Raw genomic sequence first — 16,054 nt, 5'->3', positions numbered from 1 at the left:
CTTTTTTCACTGGACAGTACAAACCAGACATTCTTTATTTAAAAATAAAAATGGAGCTACCAACAGTCTCTGTGGCGCAATTGGTTAGCGCGCTCGGCTGTTAACCGAGAGGATGGTGGTTCAAGCCCACCCAGGGACGTTGCATTTAAATATTGTGCATTTAAATGGCAATAAAGCTTGGATCTCTGTGTTGCAAAGGATAGTATTGGACTTCTAGGCATGTCAAAGGTTGTTGGTTTGAGTCCCACAAGTCTCAGTATTGTGCGTTGGTGTGTTTTCAAAAATTCCCTATACAAACCTAAACCTTTTTTCACTGGACAGTACAAACCAGACATTTTTTATTTAAAAATAAAAATGCAGCTACTAACAGTCTCTGTGGCGCAATTGGTTAGCGCGCTCGGCTGTTAACCGAGAGGATGGTGGTTCAAGCCCACCCAGGGACGTTGCTTTTAAATAGTGTGCATTTAAATGGCATTAAAGCTTGGAGCTCTGTGTCGCAAAGGATAGTATTGGACTTCTTGGCATTTCAAAGGTTGTTGGTTTGGGTCCAGTAAGTCTCAGTATTGTGCGTTGGTGTGTTTTCTAAAATTCCCTACACAAACCTAAACCTTTTTTTCACTGGACAGTACAAACCAGACATTTTTTATTTAAAAATAAAAATGCAGCTACTAACAGTCTCTGTGGCGCAATTGGTTAGCGCGCTCGGCTGTTAACTGAGAGGATGGTGGTTCAAGCCCACCCAGGGACGTTGCATTTAAATGGCAATAAAGCTTGGAGCTGTTTTGCAAAGGATAGTATTGGACTTCTAGGCATGTCAAAGGTTGTTGGTTTGATTCCCACAAGTCTCAGTATTGTGCGTTGGTGTGTTTTCTAAAATTCCCTATACAAACCTAAACCTTTTTTCACTGGACAGTACAAACCAGACATTCTTTATTTAAAAATAAAAATGGAGCTACCAACAGTCTCTGTGGCGCAATTGGTTAGCGCGCTAGGCTGTTAACCGAGAGGATGGTGGTTCAAGCCCACCCAGGGACGTTACATTTAAATATTGTGCATTTAAATGGCAATAAAGCTTGGATCTCTGTGTTGCAAAGGATAGTATTGGACTTCTTGGCATGTCAAAGGTTGTTGGTTTGAGTCCCACAAGTCTCAGTATTGTGCGTTGGTGTGTTTTCTAAAATTCCCTACACAAACCTAAACCTTTTTTCACTGGACAGTACAAACCAGACATTTTTTATTTAAAAATAAAAATGCAGCTACTAACAGTCTCTGTGGCGCAATTGGTTAGCGCGCTCGGCTGTTAACCGAGAGGATGGTGGTTCAAGCCCACCCAGGGACGTTGCTTTTAAATAGTGTGCATTTAAATGGCATTAAAGCTTGGAGCTCTGTGTTGCAAAGGATAGTATTGGACTTCTTGGCATTTCAAAGGTTGTTGGTTTGGGTCCAGTAAGTCTCAGTATTGTGCGTTGGTGTGTTTTCTAAAATTCCCTACACAAACCTAAACCTTTTTTTCACTGGACAGTACAAACCAGACATTTTTTATTTAAAAATAAAAATGCAGCTACTAACAGTCTCTGTGGCGCAATTGGTTAGCGCGCTCGGCTGTTAACTGAGAGGATGGTGGTTCAAGCCCACCCAGGGACGTTGCATTTAAATGGCAATAAAGCTTGGAGCTGTTTTGCAAAGGATAGTATTGGACTTCTAGGCATGTCAAAGGTTGTTGGTTTGATTCCCACAAGTCTCAGTATTGTGCGTTGGTGTGTTTTCTAAAATTCCCTATACAAACCTAAACCTTTTTTCACTGGACAGTACAAACCAGACATTCTTTATTTAAAAATAAAAATGGAGCTACCAACAGTCTCTGTGGCGCAATTGGTTAGAGCGCTAGGCTGTTAACCGAGAGGATGGTGGTTCAAGCCCACCCAGGGACGTTGCATTTAAATATTGTGCATTTAAATGGCAATAAAGTTTGGATCTCTGTGTTGCAAAGGATAGTATTGGACTTCTAGGCATGTCAAAGGTTGTTGGTTTGAGTCCCACAAGTCTCAGTATTGTGCGTTGGTGTGTTTTCAAAAATTCCCTATACAAACCTAAACCTTTTTTCACTGGACAGTACAAACCAGACATTTTTTATTTAAAAATAAAAATGCAGCTACTAACAGTCTCTGTGGCGCAATTGGTTAGCGCGCTCGGCTGTTAACCGAGAGGATGGTGGTTCAAGCCCACCCAGGGACGTTGCTTTTAAATATTGTGCATTTAAATGGCATTAAAGCTTGGAGCTCTGTGTTGCAAAGGATAGTATTGGACTTCTTGGCATGTCAAAGGTTGTTGGTTTGGGTCCAGTAAGTCTCAGTATTGTGCGTTGGTGTGTTTTCTAAAATTCCCTACACAAACCTAAACCTTTTTTTCACTGGACAGTACAAACCAGACATTTTTTATTTAAAAATAAAAATGCAGCTACTAACAGTCTCTGTGGCGCAATTGGTTAGCGCGCTCGGCTGTTAACCGAGAGGATGGTGGTTCAAGCCCACCCAGGGACGTTGCATTTAAATAGTGTGCATTTAAATGGCATTAAAGCTTGGAGCTCTGTGTTGCAAAGGATAGTATTGGACTTCTAGGCATGTCAAAGGTTGTTGGTTTGAGTCCCACAAGTCTCAGTATTGTGCGTTGGTGTGTTTTCAAAAATTCCCTATACAAACCTAAACCTTTTTTCACTGGACAGTACAAACCAGACATTTTTTATTTAAAAATAAAAATGCAGCTACTAACAGTCTCTGTGGCGCAATTGGTTAGCGCGCTCGGCTGTTAACCGAGAGGATGGTGGTTCAAGCCCACCCAGGGACGTAGCATATAAATATTGTGCATTTAAATGGCATAAAAGCTTGGAGCTCTTTGTTGCAAAGGATAGTATTGGACTTCTAGGCATGTCAAAGGCTGTTGGTTTGAGTCCAATAAGTCCATTGGTGTGTTTTCTAAAATTCCCTATACAAACCTAAACCTTTTCTCACTGGACAGTACAAACCAGACATTTTTTATATAAAAATAAAAATTCAGCTACTAACAGTCTCTGTGGCGCAATTGGTTAGCGCGCTCGGCTGTTAACCGAGAGGATGGTGGTTCAAGCCCACCCAGGGACGTAGTGTTTAATTATTGTGCATTTAAATGGCATTAAAGCTTGGAGCTCTGTGTTGCAAAGGATAGTATTGGACTTCTAGGCATGTCAAAGGTTGTTGGTTTGAGTCCCACAAGTCTCAGTATTGTGCGTTGGTGTGTTTTCAAAAATTCCCTATACAAACCTAAACCTTTTTTCACTGGACAGTACAAACCAGACATTTTTTATTTGAAAATAAAAATGGAGCTTCTAACAGTCTCTGTGGCGCAATTGGTTAGTGCGCTCGGCTGTTAACCGAGAGGATGGTGGTTCAAGCCCACCCAGGGATGTTGCATTTAAATGGCAATAAAGCTTGGAGTATTTTTGCAAAGGATAGTATTGGACTTCTAGGCATGTCAAAGGTTGTTGGTTTGAGTCCCACAAGTCTCAGTATTGTGCGTTGGTGTGTTTTCTAAAATTCCCTATACAAACCTAAACCTTTTTTCACTGGACAGTACAAACCAGACATTTTTTATTTGAAAATAAAAATGGAGCTTCTAACAGTCTCTGTGGCGCAATTGGTTAGTGCGCTCGGCTGTTAACCGAGAGGATGGTGGTTCAAGCCCATCCAGGGACGTTGCATTTAAATGGCAATAAAGCTTGGAGTATTTTTGCAAAGGATAGTATTGGACTTCTAGGCATGTCAAAGGTTGTTGGTTTGAGTCCCACAAGTCTCAGTATTGTGCGTTGGTGTGTTTTCTAAAATTCCCTATACAAACCTAAACCTTTTTTCACTGGACAGTACAAACCAGACATTTTTTATTTAAAAATAAAAATGCAGCTACAAACAGTCTCTGTGGCGCAATTGGTTAGCGCGCTCGGCTGTTAACCGAGAGGATGGTGGTTCAAGCCCACCCAGGGACGTAGCATATAAATGTTGTGCATTTAAATGGCATAAAAGCTTGGAGCTCTGTGTTGCAAAGGATAGTATTGGACTTCTAGGCATGTCAAAGGTTGTTGGTTTGAGTCCAATAAGTCTCAGTATTGTGCGTTGGTGTGTTTTCTAAAATTCCCTATAACAAAACCTAAACCTTTTCTCACTGGACAGTACAGACCAGACATTTTTTTATATAAAAATAAAAATGCAGCTACTACCAGTCTCTGTGGAGCAATTGGTTAGCGAGCTCGGCTGTTAACCGAGAGGATGGTGGTTCAAGCCCACCCAGGGACGTTGCATTTAAATATTGTGCATTTAAATGGCATTAAAGATTAAAGCTTGGAGCTCTGTGTTGCAAAGGATAGTATTGTACTTCTATGCATGTCAAAGGTTGTTGGTTTGAGTCCAATAAGTCTCAGTATTGTGCGTTGGTGTGTTTTCTAAAATTCCCTATACAAACCTAAACCTTTTTTCACTGGACAGTACAAACCAGACATTTTTTTATTTAAAAGAAAATGCAGCTACTAACAGTCTCTGTGGCGCAATTGGTTAGAGCGCTTGGCTGTTAACCGAGAGGATGGTGGTTCAAGCCCACCCAGGGACATTGCATTTAAATATTGTGCATTTAAATGGCATTAAAGCTTGGAGCTCTGTGTTGCAAAGGATAGTATTGGACTTCTATGCATGTCAAAGGTTGTTGGTTTGAGTCCAATAAGTCTCAGTATTGAGCGTTTGTGTGTTTTCTAAAATTCCCTATACAAACCTAAACCTTTTTCACTGGACAGTACAAACCAGACATGTTTTAATTTAAAAATAAAAATGCAGCTACTAACAGTCTCTGTGGTGCAATTGGTTAGCGCGCTCGGCTGTTAACCGAGAGGATGGTGGTTCAAGCCCACCCAGGGACGTTGCGTTTAAATATTGTGCATTTAAATGGCATTAAATCTTGGAGCTCTGTGTTGCAAAGGATAGTATTGGACTTCTAGGCATGTCAAAGGTTGTTGGTTTGAGTCCAATAAGTCTCAGTATTGTGCGTTGGTGTGTTTTCTAAAATTCCCTATACAAACCTAAACCTTTTCTCACTGGACAGTACAAACCAGACATTTTTTATTTAAAAATAAAAATGCAGCTACTACCAGTCTCTGTGGCGCAATTGGTTAGCGCGCTCGGCTGTTAACCGAGAGGATGGTGGTTCAAGCCCACCCAGGGACGTTGCATTTAAATATTGTGCATTTAAATGGCAATAAAGCTTGGAGCTATGTGTTGCAAATGGCATGTGTTGCAAATGGCATTAAAGATTAAAGCTTGGAGCTCTGTGTTGCAAAGGATAGTATTGGACTTCTAGGCATGTCAAAGGTTCTTGGTTTGAGTCCCACAAGTCTCAGTATTGTGCGTTGGTGTGTTTTCTAAAATTCCCTATACTTAAAGAATTATGATTTTTTAAATTTTTGCCTTATATTTATATAAGGTACATATTAAGATTATAAGATACATATTATGCTAATTACTCAAATTGCTCAACATGCCACTTTTAGCAACCAAGCTGAATTTCATCCATTAGGCCTATAGATAACATTTATATCATAAAGGTTTACATTAATCACCATTTCTGGGTTCATGGAATTTCCAGTAGAGGAAAATGTTACACTAGGAATTCCAATTGTTTCCTGTATGAGCTTTTATCAACACTAACTGACTGAATATAAACACCAAGTACTGATCAGACATGGAGCCTTTTTTACCATGCAGAGTGTGCCCCCTTCTGGGCAAAGACTAGAAATGCACTCACCAGGAAATATTTCTGCCGCAGAAGTCTCTCCTGGAAGCCTGACCCGAAAACAGAGATCTGTCCATCATAGCGTGTGTCCGTCTGCAACAGAGACCATGGACAATGGATGAATCACATCAGAAAACTGAACACATGATATGGCTGTTTTTCACTAAGAAGGGCATCCCAGTATCTTCCATATCCTGAAATCGTCCAGAACCCATAAAAGGACGATTTCAATCATTTTCGGGTAGGCAGTGCCCACACAGCCCTCCTCTGAGACACAGGCAGAGTAAAAGTAAATGGCATGTTATCATGAGGACCAATTATATGAAGATAGGCTGAAAATGTGGTCCTTTAAGTTCTATGATTTCCCTTTTTCTTTTAATGTTTCCATTATTAACAAAATCGGGGATGCTCTTATGTCATAAAACAAACAAAATTGCCATTAATCTACAAGCTCACACTGAACCATGTCACATTGTGAGCTTGTAGATCTTTTATTTTCAATATTTTAGAACAATTCGTAAAGTACACCTTCTGAGTTCAACTACAGGGTTAGTACAAATGACTGCGCAGGGTTCAAATTAGGTTCTGATAACTCAGGGTTAGTACAAATGACTGAGCAGGGTTCAAATGAGGTTCTGAGAACGGAGCGAAAAGAGGGACCTGTACATTGTCACTGCTGTTTTACATGTTGGCAAACTGAAACAAAGTAAAACAAATAAGATCAAATGCAGCAACAAAGTCTTACTAAAGAACAGCTGCTCCGTGTCAGTTGTTCTTTCATTGCTTCATGGTCTTCAGGGAGGCATTCCAGGGCATCAAAATACAGCCACTGCTGAAGAGGTGTGAACTTCCCACTGCAGGCCTACAGAGACACAACATGGAGACAATATACACCAAATATGATTTACATTATATTCGGAAGAAATGACTGTCACAGATGGTACATATGCGCAGAGCAAGTTCAGTTCAGGCAGTTGCTGGTAGCTGATCATTGGTCGGTGTCAGCTCCATGCTTCTATTCTTGTTTCTTATCCAATCACATACTCACTTCCATAATAGAGTTCCCGGTTTAAAATAAAGTTTGCATTATGCTCAAGTCATTACTGCCTGCTGTTTGCTGCTGCTTACTAAACTATGCTTACTGCTGTCTCTGTTGCTTTTTCAGTAAGTGGCTGCTCACGTACCCTCCACCACCTGTTGTTTAGTACTATGGGACTCTTTGTAAGGCCCCTATTTGGTAGGGCACATCATGTAGCATGCTATCTCAAGAGTACCTACAAAGCAGATCCATTCATAGTCAAACTAAATGTACTGCTCTTTTCATATTTCATATCTTCTACTGGAGACGCCGCTGTCACCAGTGGCTTAGGAATGCAACAGAAACTTTTAATTCAAGGCTCCGTGGGGTGAGTAATTTATAGAAAAAGTCATTTTGGTGTGAACTAAGTACATTATGTACTTATTATTTACTTCAGTTGAGAATAGTATTTTTGGATACTTACATACCGGTACAATATTTCAAAGACAAATATTGCACTTGTGTCTCCAGCACAATTTTACAATGTAGGCATTTAGCAGAGTCACTTTATCCAGACTCAGAGTGACTTGGAGTAAGCAAGGTAAAAACATACTAGAGTGTAGTGCTGCTTCAGTAATCTAGGATCAGAGGTAAAGCATTGGTGGCATTGTGGTGAGCAGAAAAAAACACATCTGTGTCATATCCAACCCCTACCATACTATAAAATCATTGTTGTTGTAACTTTGAGTGTGTTATTGTATCCTCAATTGTATTAACCATTTGTATGCTCTCAGAGGTATGGGGTTTGAGGCCCTAATGCACATTAAACTAAACTGGGGCTTCCTGAAATTGAAAAGGTTTAGAACCACTGCCTTTCGGCTTACCTTCATAACTTCCTGCGCGGCCAGTCCTCCAATGAAGGCATTGACAGGAGCCAGGTCCCCCTGGGATGTGTAGGAGAAGCATCTCACCACATCCTCATCTTCCAACTGTGTCACCATGGACACCAGTAGATCAGCATCGGACTGTTGACAGATGACACAGCAAATAGAAAGATGGCGTATTGGCATAGCCTGGCTATAATAAAGATGGTGTACAGTATTGGCATAGCCTGGCTATAATAAAGATGGTGTACAGTATTGGCATAGCCTGGCTATAATAAGCAAGACAGTGAACCCCAACCTGCTCCCAGTGAGCAGGTTGTGCGTTACATGGTTTACTCCACCATCAGTGTGTGAATGGCTGAATGTAATGCTCATTTTAACCCATTCTGAACGGGCACCCATTTTGGTGTCAGCATCATGTTATGCTTTAGCTATTTAAAAATAGCAGATCTACAAGCTCATATCGCGCCACCGAGTGTCGCGATACGAGCTTGTAAGTCTGCTATTTTTGAAAAATCGAAGAGCGACTGACATTTCTAGAATCTGATCTCAGGTCAGAATGGGTTAATAATGAAACTGTCAGGATGTAATAGACATTTTTAGAATCTGATCTCAGGTCAGAATGGGTTAAAGCACCTTGGATAAAGGTGTTATATATAAATGTACATTTTGTTTCATTATTTATTTATCCATGCAGGCATGACATCTCTCATCTCATCTACTGACCTCTGACCAAGGTTTAGGCAGTCGCTCTTGTTCCTTCACAAAGCCATGGAGAGCCTGAAAGGCCAAGTGCAGGTTTTGGTGCCTGGTTATCTTCCCATAGTCAGTCATCACGATCAGCTGGGGGTCTGATAAGGCCTGGTGGAGGGGTTTCTGTAATGCATTGAAAGTTGAAGTTACATCTCTTGTTGTCAGGTGAAACCTGACTGATGAAATGTAGACCACGTCGTCATCAGCTAGTGACGTGGTGACGAGATTGCCTGCTTCTAGCCAACAGCAAGCAACGGCAATGCTACCTCTGGGCAATGGGAAGGGGAGCCTTGGTTTTAGACCAGACCGCAAAAGAACAAGGAGGCGTGACCTTTGCGCTTAAGCTAAATTCCAATACCCAATATCTCGGCCACTCGCTCACTCACACTCGCTCACTCCAGCATGGCAAATGACGGTGAAATTGGTGACCTGCCAAATATGTGACCATCTTGTTCACACAACTATTACATGGAAGTCTTTAAATACATGGCCTAAATACAGTTAGGTTGAACTCTGCTAATGAACAAACTGCAACAATTGACATTAGGACACATTTACATTATGTGATTGTCTACACGGTTGTCACATATTTCAGCAGGTCACCAATTCCACCATAACACCACCTTGCTGGAGTGACTGAGTGAGAGTGAGCGAGTAGCCGAGATTCTGGGTATTGGAATTTGGCTTTAGAGGCAGGCTCGCGGCCGTCTGGTGTGACAGGCTGTCAGCCAGACAAGCAGGCAGGCACTGCTGTTAAGAACACAAGCAATGCGTTTTTAACATAATAGAGTTGTTATTGTTACTTCATATTTTAATGCGAGGCCCTCGTATGAATGACATTACACAAGCGATCCGTTTTAACATAATAAAATGGAGTAGAGTTATAGTCCGGCATTAACGCGAATGGAAACGCCAAAGTGATTTCTTGATTTCCTTGTATGAGAAGCATTGGAACTTGCAAAATTACAAAGACTGTTAACTGTGAGTGGACGACCCAATAAAGCATTAAACTTGTTTACAACAGGGTCCACCTTGTTCAAATCATCAAAACATTTAGAGACGTACAAATAGACACTTCTATATAGCCAACAAGAACAGAACAGGAATTCATCATAAAGGAGGTAAGAAAGAGAAAAGAAAGGGAAAAAGGGGTGGGTGGTATTTTGCCGTAGCACGTTCATTAAAGCGCAAATAACATGCATTTTAAAACTGCTTTTAATATTTAATAATCATATTGTCTATGTCCCTCAAAGTTATTTCTAATGGTTTGAGCCTCAATCACCACTCTGATATAACCAGGCCTTGTCAATTCTTTCTGGACTTTGAAAGCAGTTTTAGCTGCAGTACCACACTGTCCTGAGGTGGAGAGGGTGCTGATATGCAGATTATTTAATATTTGAGTCATTATAATACTCATGCTAGATAAAACCAGGCTTGTTTCCATTCCATGCCAGCTTGGAAAATCAACAATGGTGGACATTGTAAACAAAGTGGAAATGCAAATTTGCAACTGAAGACTGAAGAAAAGGAGGAATTATACAAAGTAGGGTGACATTGATGACATCACGATGAGGCCAAAATCAGTCGAGCTGTTTCTGAGAGCAATTTCAATTAAAACACCCATATGACATGAAGGCCTGATTGTTCAAAATTGGTTATTTGTGGGGATAGAAAACACACATGGGAGCCCCAAAAACACAAAAGAAATTTAAAAAGTTGAATTTTATGTTATAGGTCCTTTAATTAATTAATTAATTAATTAATTAATTAATTCAGTTTGATTCTATCAATCCATCCATCTAAACTAGTGGTTTTGGAGAGTTGGTAGCCAAATGGACCCTTACATAGATCTGCGAGGCGCGTGGTTGTGACACACAAACATGTACGTTACTAAAAGAACAATCCTACTAATATGGGGGGGGGGGACACACACACACAATGGAGACAAGAACACAACGGGGGCCCAGGCCGTAGCGTAACGGTCTGGGCACCGGACTGGTAATCCAGTCGCAGTGTGCCGCGGGTTCGACTCCCGGACCCGACACGGCCTTTACTGCATGTCATCCCCCCATCTCTCTCCCGTTTCCTGTCAGCCTACTGTCTGTCCCTTCAAAAATCAATAAAAGGCGTAAGCCGCAAAAAAAAAAAAAAAAAAAAAAAGAACACAACGGGGACATCGCTTCTTTCTTTTCCTCGAATCAGACTAATATGGGGGGGGGGGGGATTCTTTCACCTGACATTATATCACTGACAATGTGATCATTTCTTGTTTTTAAAGATATTATTTTGGCTTTTTCTGCCTTTATTGTTAGGATGAAAGTAGACTGACAAAGAAATGGGGAGAGAGACTGGGGGGGGGGGAAACCCACGGAACGCCGTCAGGCTGGCTCAGCAGCCTAGATGGTTGAGCTATAACCGTCCGGGCCTGTATAGTTACATATCTTTGACAATGGATGTTAAATCTCAAGAGAACAGGCAGAACAGACACTTGTACTTACAAACGTGAGTACTTCAGGCTGTTTAACTTCAGTTACTAAACCACCGTGTTGAAAGGCAGAGAAAGCTGAAGTGTCTCCAATGCTGAAGGAGAAAGCATCTGGTGATAAAAACAGATTCACCTCATTATAACGTATTGTTTGATTGCACCAGTTAATAAAGAAACATACAGTACAGAGTGAGTGCAGCTACAGTAGGGTTCCTTTTTGACACATCTACTGTATAATAATAACTATTCATGAAGCACTTATTAACCCATTCTGACCTGAGATCAGATTCATACGAGGTTTCCACTGGACACACACTGGGTCTGATGAACCCATTCTGACCTGAGATCAGATTCATAAGAGGTTTCCACTGGACACACACTGGTCTGATTAACCCATTCTGACCTGAGATCAGATTCTAAAAAAATGTCAGTCGTTCTTCGATAATAAAAAAAATAGCAGATCTACAAGCTCATAGCGTGCCACTCGGTGGCGCGCTATGAGCTTGTAGATCTGCTATTTTTCAATAGCTAAAGCATAACATGATGCTGACACCAAAATGGGTGCCCGTTCAGAATGGGTTAAAGCAAGGTTACAAACACAATGAAGATCAAACAATACAATTCCAGAATTTAAAATCGTAGATCATCGTGATCTCTTTTTTTAATTTTATGTGATCAAATAAATTTGAAGAAATTACTTAACCCATTCTGAACGGGAACCCATTTTGGTATTAGCATCATGTTATGCTTTAGCTATTGAAAAATAGCAGATCTACAAGCTCATAGCGCGCCACCGAGTGGCGCGCTACGAGCTTGTAGGTCTGCTATTTTTGGAAAAAAAATCAAAGAACGACTGACATTTTTAGAATCTGATCTCAGGTCAGAATGGGTTAATCAGACCAGTGTGTGTCCAGTGGAAACCTCGTATGAATCTGATCTCAGGTCAGAATAGGTTAACCACTTAAACCCTATACTCCGGGTGCCCCATAGCTCTATAACAGCCTTCACACCAAGTCTCTTTGCCAGAAAATAGCCGATCTATAAATCTCAAACTAAATAATGACCAATGATGGACTGTCCTGTGCATCAGATCTTCTCTTTCTTGTCATATCCTCCTCATCGTTGTTATTGTTCAAACAATCCACAAGCCTATGATTTCGATCTAATAACCATTGATGAAGGCAAAAATATGATCTTTAGTACCTACTAGGGCTGTCAAAGTTAACGCACTATTAACTAGTTAACTCACAATCCTTTTAACAGCACTATATTTTTTAATGCGCGATTAACGCACTGTGAAGTTTGACAGAATGGTTGAGAGACGCATGGCAATTTTACACTGAAGAGTTGAATAATTGTTAAACAGCTGAATTACTTAAGTTAATTTAAGTCTACACAATTAGAAAACTTAGAAAACATGTTATTTTGATCAACATGGCCTGTTATCTCTAGTAATGGTACCATTGGCCAACATCAATACAGTTCTTTAGTTTGGGTCTGGAAGGCTAAATGTCATCAAATGGTGGTCCGTGGCTCAAATGCAGAATAAATAATGGGCCTTGATAAGAAAAATCTTGAAAACCACTGATTTAAGGTATATTTAGAACGTATACAAAATATGCGATTAATTTGCGATTAATCACAGTTAACTATGGACAATCATGCGATTAATCAGATTAAATATTTTAATCGATTGACAGCCCTCGTACCTACCAATGACTTGGATCTCCAAAGGACCGGCATTGTTGAGCTCTGTCATACCATGGACTTCAGAGAAGGAGACTCTGAAGCCATCGTGAAAACCATGCTTCTGATCACAAAACACCACTCCAGGGACTGCCTGGAACGGAGAATGAAGGTGTAGAGAAAAAAACACTTCATGTCATTTTAAGGTGGTGTTGCTCAAGCGACCCCCCCCCCCCCCCCCTATGTACGTGATTCTTCTTACCTTAGTGATGTGACCTATCATGGCTGATACTGGCTTTTCTCCATCAGAGTCCAAGACCTCGAAATGCTCTCCAAAGTCACAGAATAACTGACTACAGAAAGACCATATAAAGTTTGTGTCTTAATTTATTCAGCACTGGTATTAAATTAGTACATGAAATGTCACATGAAGTAATCTTGAACCTTGAACTTGAACCTTGATTAGATTAATTTGATGACATGCTCTTCTTCCTTACCCACACAGTCCTCTGGTGTCTGCCACGATGAACTTGATTCCATTCAAATGACAAAATGAACCAAAGCGCATCTGATCGTCCAGCGAAGAGTCAGTGAGAACTACCACCTGAAAAATGTAATTCAGCCTTTCAACCCATTCTGACCTGAGATCAGATTCTAAAAATGTCATCTACATCCTGACAGTTTCATTATTAACCCATTCTGACTCGAGATCAGATTCTAAAAGTGTCTTAGATTTTTCAAAAATAGCAGACCTACAAGCTCGTATGAGCTTGAGCTTGTAGATCTGCTATTTTTCAATAGCTAAAGCACGACATGATGCTGACACCAAAAGGGGTTCGCGTACAGAATGGGTTAAAACAGCTGTGGTATTTAACCTGTACAGGGAAAGAAATACACCATAGGGTTTCATGCCAATTAAATTAATGTGACGGCTACTTCGCTTTGCCTTGAGTGTACTCAGAGTCAGAAGAAGTAATTTCTTTGCCTTGAGTGTACTCAGAGTCAGAAGAAGTAATTTCTTTCAGTGAAGCTTTCTCTAAATACTGTACCTGAAACCCGAGCAGCAGGTCTTCAGTGAGCGGACAGGAATTGGCAGAGACGTGAACGTGAGGGTTTAAGGCAGACAGCTGATCCAGGGAGCTCACTGCCCGGTTCTGACCCAAATGTGACTCATTCAGGAAAAACTGTGGAAAAGTGGAAATCACAAGATATTATGATGATAACATCTGAAACCTGCCAACTATAAACATTGTGGAAATAACGAACACCGTCATTTCAGACTGTGTTGTTGTTGTTGATGACATACTTGAGAAGACAGGTCCAACCAGGTGGTCAGACCTTCATCCTGGATGGTGACAGACTTGACTCCAGACAGGGTGACGTTCTTGGCTATCTCCACACCCAGACCCCTCATCCCTGCAATGAGGACATCAGCGGCCCCCATCCGACACATGGCTTCATGACCCAACACATACCTGGACACACATGGTTAAAAAAAAAAAACGGACACATTTTCTTAAAGGTTTTATGACATTCATTGTCATTTATTTTTCTTTCCTCTCCACCTCAGGACAGTGTGGTACTGCAGCTAAAACTGCTTTCAAAGTCCAGAAAGAAATGACAAGGCCTGGTTATATCAGAGTGGTGATTGAGGCTCAAACCATTAGAAATAACTTCTAGGGACATAGACAATATGATTATTAAATATTAAAAGCAGTTTTAAAATGCATGTTATTTGCGCTTTAACCAAATTATCCCCACCGCTTTACCGTCGCGTATACAAATGAGTAGGCGGCCCTTTGGCCGGGGCCCTAGTTTACCTTTATTTGGGATTCCCCAAATACACGGTAAACTATATAGGGGAGTAAGAGTAAAATTAATGAGGTGAACAGTAGGCCTAGCTCTGTCCCATAGCTCTAATGCCTTCAATGGCATGCAGCTGGTCCATAATAACCTGCCCCGAGCAGGTAAACAGGTAGCCCTGGAACATGACTGCCATGATAATTATCATGACAGTCATGCAGTAACTTTGCCCTGTTTTTTGCAGTCGCTGCATTTACAAGATTTCCGTATATATAAACATTCAGATTTCAAATATAAAGTACTCACAAAGTGTCCCACGGGTGTTAGTTAGTAGCAGCGCGAGCGATTAGAATTGCTGCGTCCCGCGTTCTTTAATAAAAAGCATTTTTGTCCGAGCTCTCCGGCTACTTTTTTCAAACGGGGTTCGTTTGGGAAATCCACAGTTGCACACCGGGAGCGCACTCGCCTATTAGTCTGTATTGGCAGGGCGGTCAGCGTACCTATATCGAACACACCGAGTGCCACCCTCCTCCCGACCGATAGGGGCGCGTAGTTGAAAGCCAATGGCAAAATAACACCTCGGATAAAAATGCTTTTTATTAAACAACGCGGGATGCAGAAATTATAATCGCTGGCGCTGCTACTAACTAACACCCGTGGGACACTTTGTGAGTACTTTATATTTGAAATGCGAATGTTTATATATTTTAATTATTTGTAAATGTAGCGTCTGCAAAAACCAGGGTGAAGTTGCGTCATGACTCTCGTATGAATACGAGAGTCATGTTTACAGGGCTAGTAAACAGGTATAGGCTATAGGCTTACTGTAGGCCTTCTTCGGCATGGTCAATTAAAAACTAACCTTGCGTCACCAGGCTTTACATTATGAAAACAAATATTACTAATAATTCACGGCACACTCACTGAATCTTCTTCGGCATGGTCAATTAAAAACTAACCTTGCGTCACCAGGCTTTACACTATAAAAACAAATATTACTAATAATTCACGGCACGCTCACTGAATAATGAATTGCAGGCTATACTTACAGCTGTCGGGAGTAAAAACCCTCATCGATGCTGTTGATTTCAGACATGTGTTTTGTGGTCTAAAGAGATTTCCTGAAGTTCCTGTGCTTGTTCGTTGGGTAATTACCGTTTAGCCCTTAAGCTGCGCGTGTAAAACTAAACTACAAACTGCAGTTAGTTAGTAATGAGTAGCCTAGGCGTAAGTGGCGATGCTTCTCTCTGTCGAGTAGACTGGACAGTGGATATATGACAGTCTCTGGAGTTTGAATTGAGTTAATTTTACTTTCGATTCTCAAGAAATCTCGGGGACCATTTTGGCCACTAGAGGGCACCACACGACAAAAAATAAACAGTCCTATTCACTGACTAAACGGCTACTTTTGACCTCTTTGGCTGGAGTCTGGACAGATGAGGGAAAGACATTTCCTTTGGAGATCAACTCGTCATTACAATATTATTAATTAATATTATGAATTAGACCTATATGTATATTAGACCTATTAGGGCTTAACATAATTCAGTCATTTCTGTGATATAAAGATAATAAACTAATAAGAAAATGTAAATGTGGTTATAGCCTACTAAAAATGTA

At 40.8% G+C, this 16,054-nt stretch overlaps 1 protein-coding gene across 1 annotated transcript in view; it reads right to left on the bottom strand.

The window, feature by feature from the left end:
• Positions 1-15,532, bottom strand: part of LOC310863081 (ubiquitin-like modifier-activating enzyme 1) — a gene marked incomplete at its 3' end in the record, with an annotated part of 86,163 nt that extends 70,631 nt beyond the window's left edge. Inside the window, exons 1-11 of the mRNA XM_083771204.1 lie at positions 15,484-15,532; positions 13,938-14,106; positions 13,681-13,815; positions 13,129-13,235; positions 12,894-12,984; positions 12,659-12,785; positions 10,959-11,056; positions 8,434-8,583; positions 7,708-7,848; positions 6,551-6,667; positions 5,818-5,898 (exon numbers count right to left, since the gene is read on the bottom strand). Coding sequence (XP_083627330.1) covers positions 5,818-5,898; positions 6,551-6,667; positions 7,708-7,848; positions 8,434-8,583; positions 10,959-11,056; positions 12,659-12,785; positions 12,894-12,984; positions 13,129-13,235; positions 13,681-13,815; positions 13,938-14,106; positions 15,484-15,530 — 1,263 coding nt within the window. The 5' untranslated portion in view covers positions 15,531-15,532. The remainder of the gene's footprint in view (positions 1-5,817; positions 5,899-6,550; positions 6,668-7,707; positions 7,849-8,433; positions 8,584-10,958; positions 11,057-12,658; positions 12,786-12,893; positions 12,985-13,128; positions 13,236-13,680; positions 13,816-13,937; positions 14,107-15,483) is intronic.
• Positions 15,533-16,054: the final 522 nt, after the last annotated feature.

This window comes from Protomyctophum parallelum, assembly GCF_964188405.1.
Source record: "Protomyctophum parallelum genome assembly, chromosome: 8".
Classification (NCBI taxonomy): Eukaryota; Metazoa; Chordata; class Actinopteri; order Myctophiformes; family Myctophidae; genus Protomyctophum; species Protomyctophum parallelum.
This window is presented reverse-complemented; position numbering and strand designations above follow the sequence as displayed.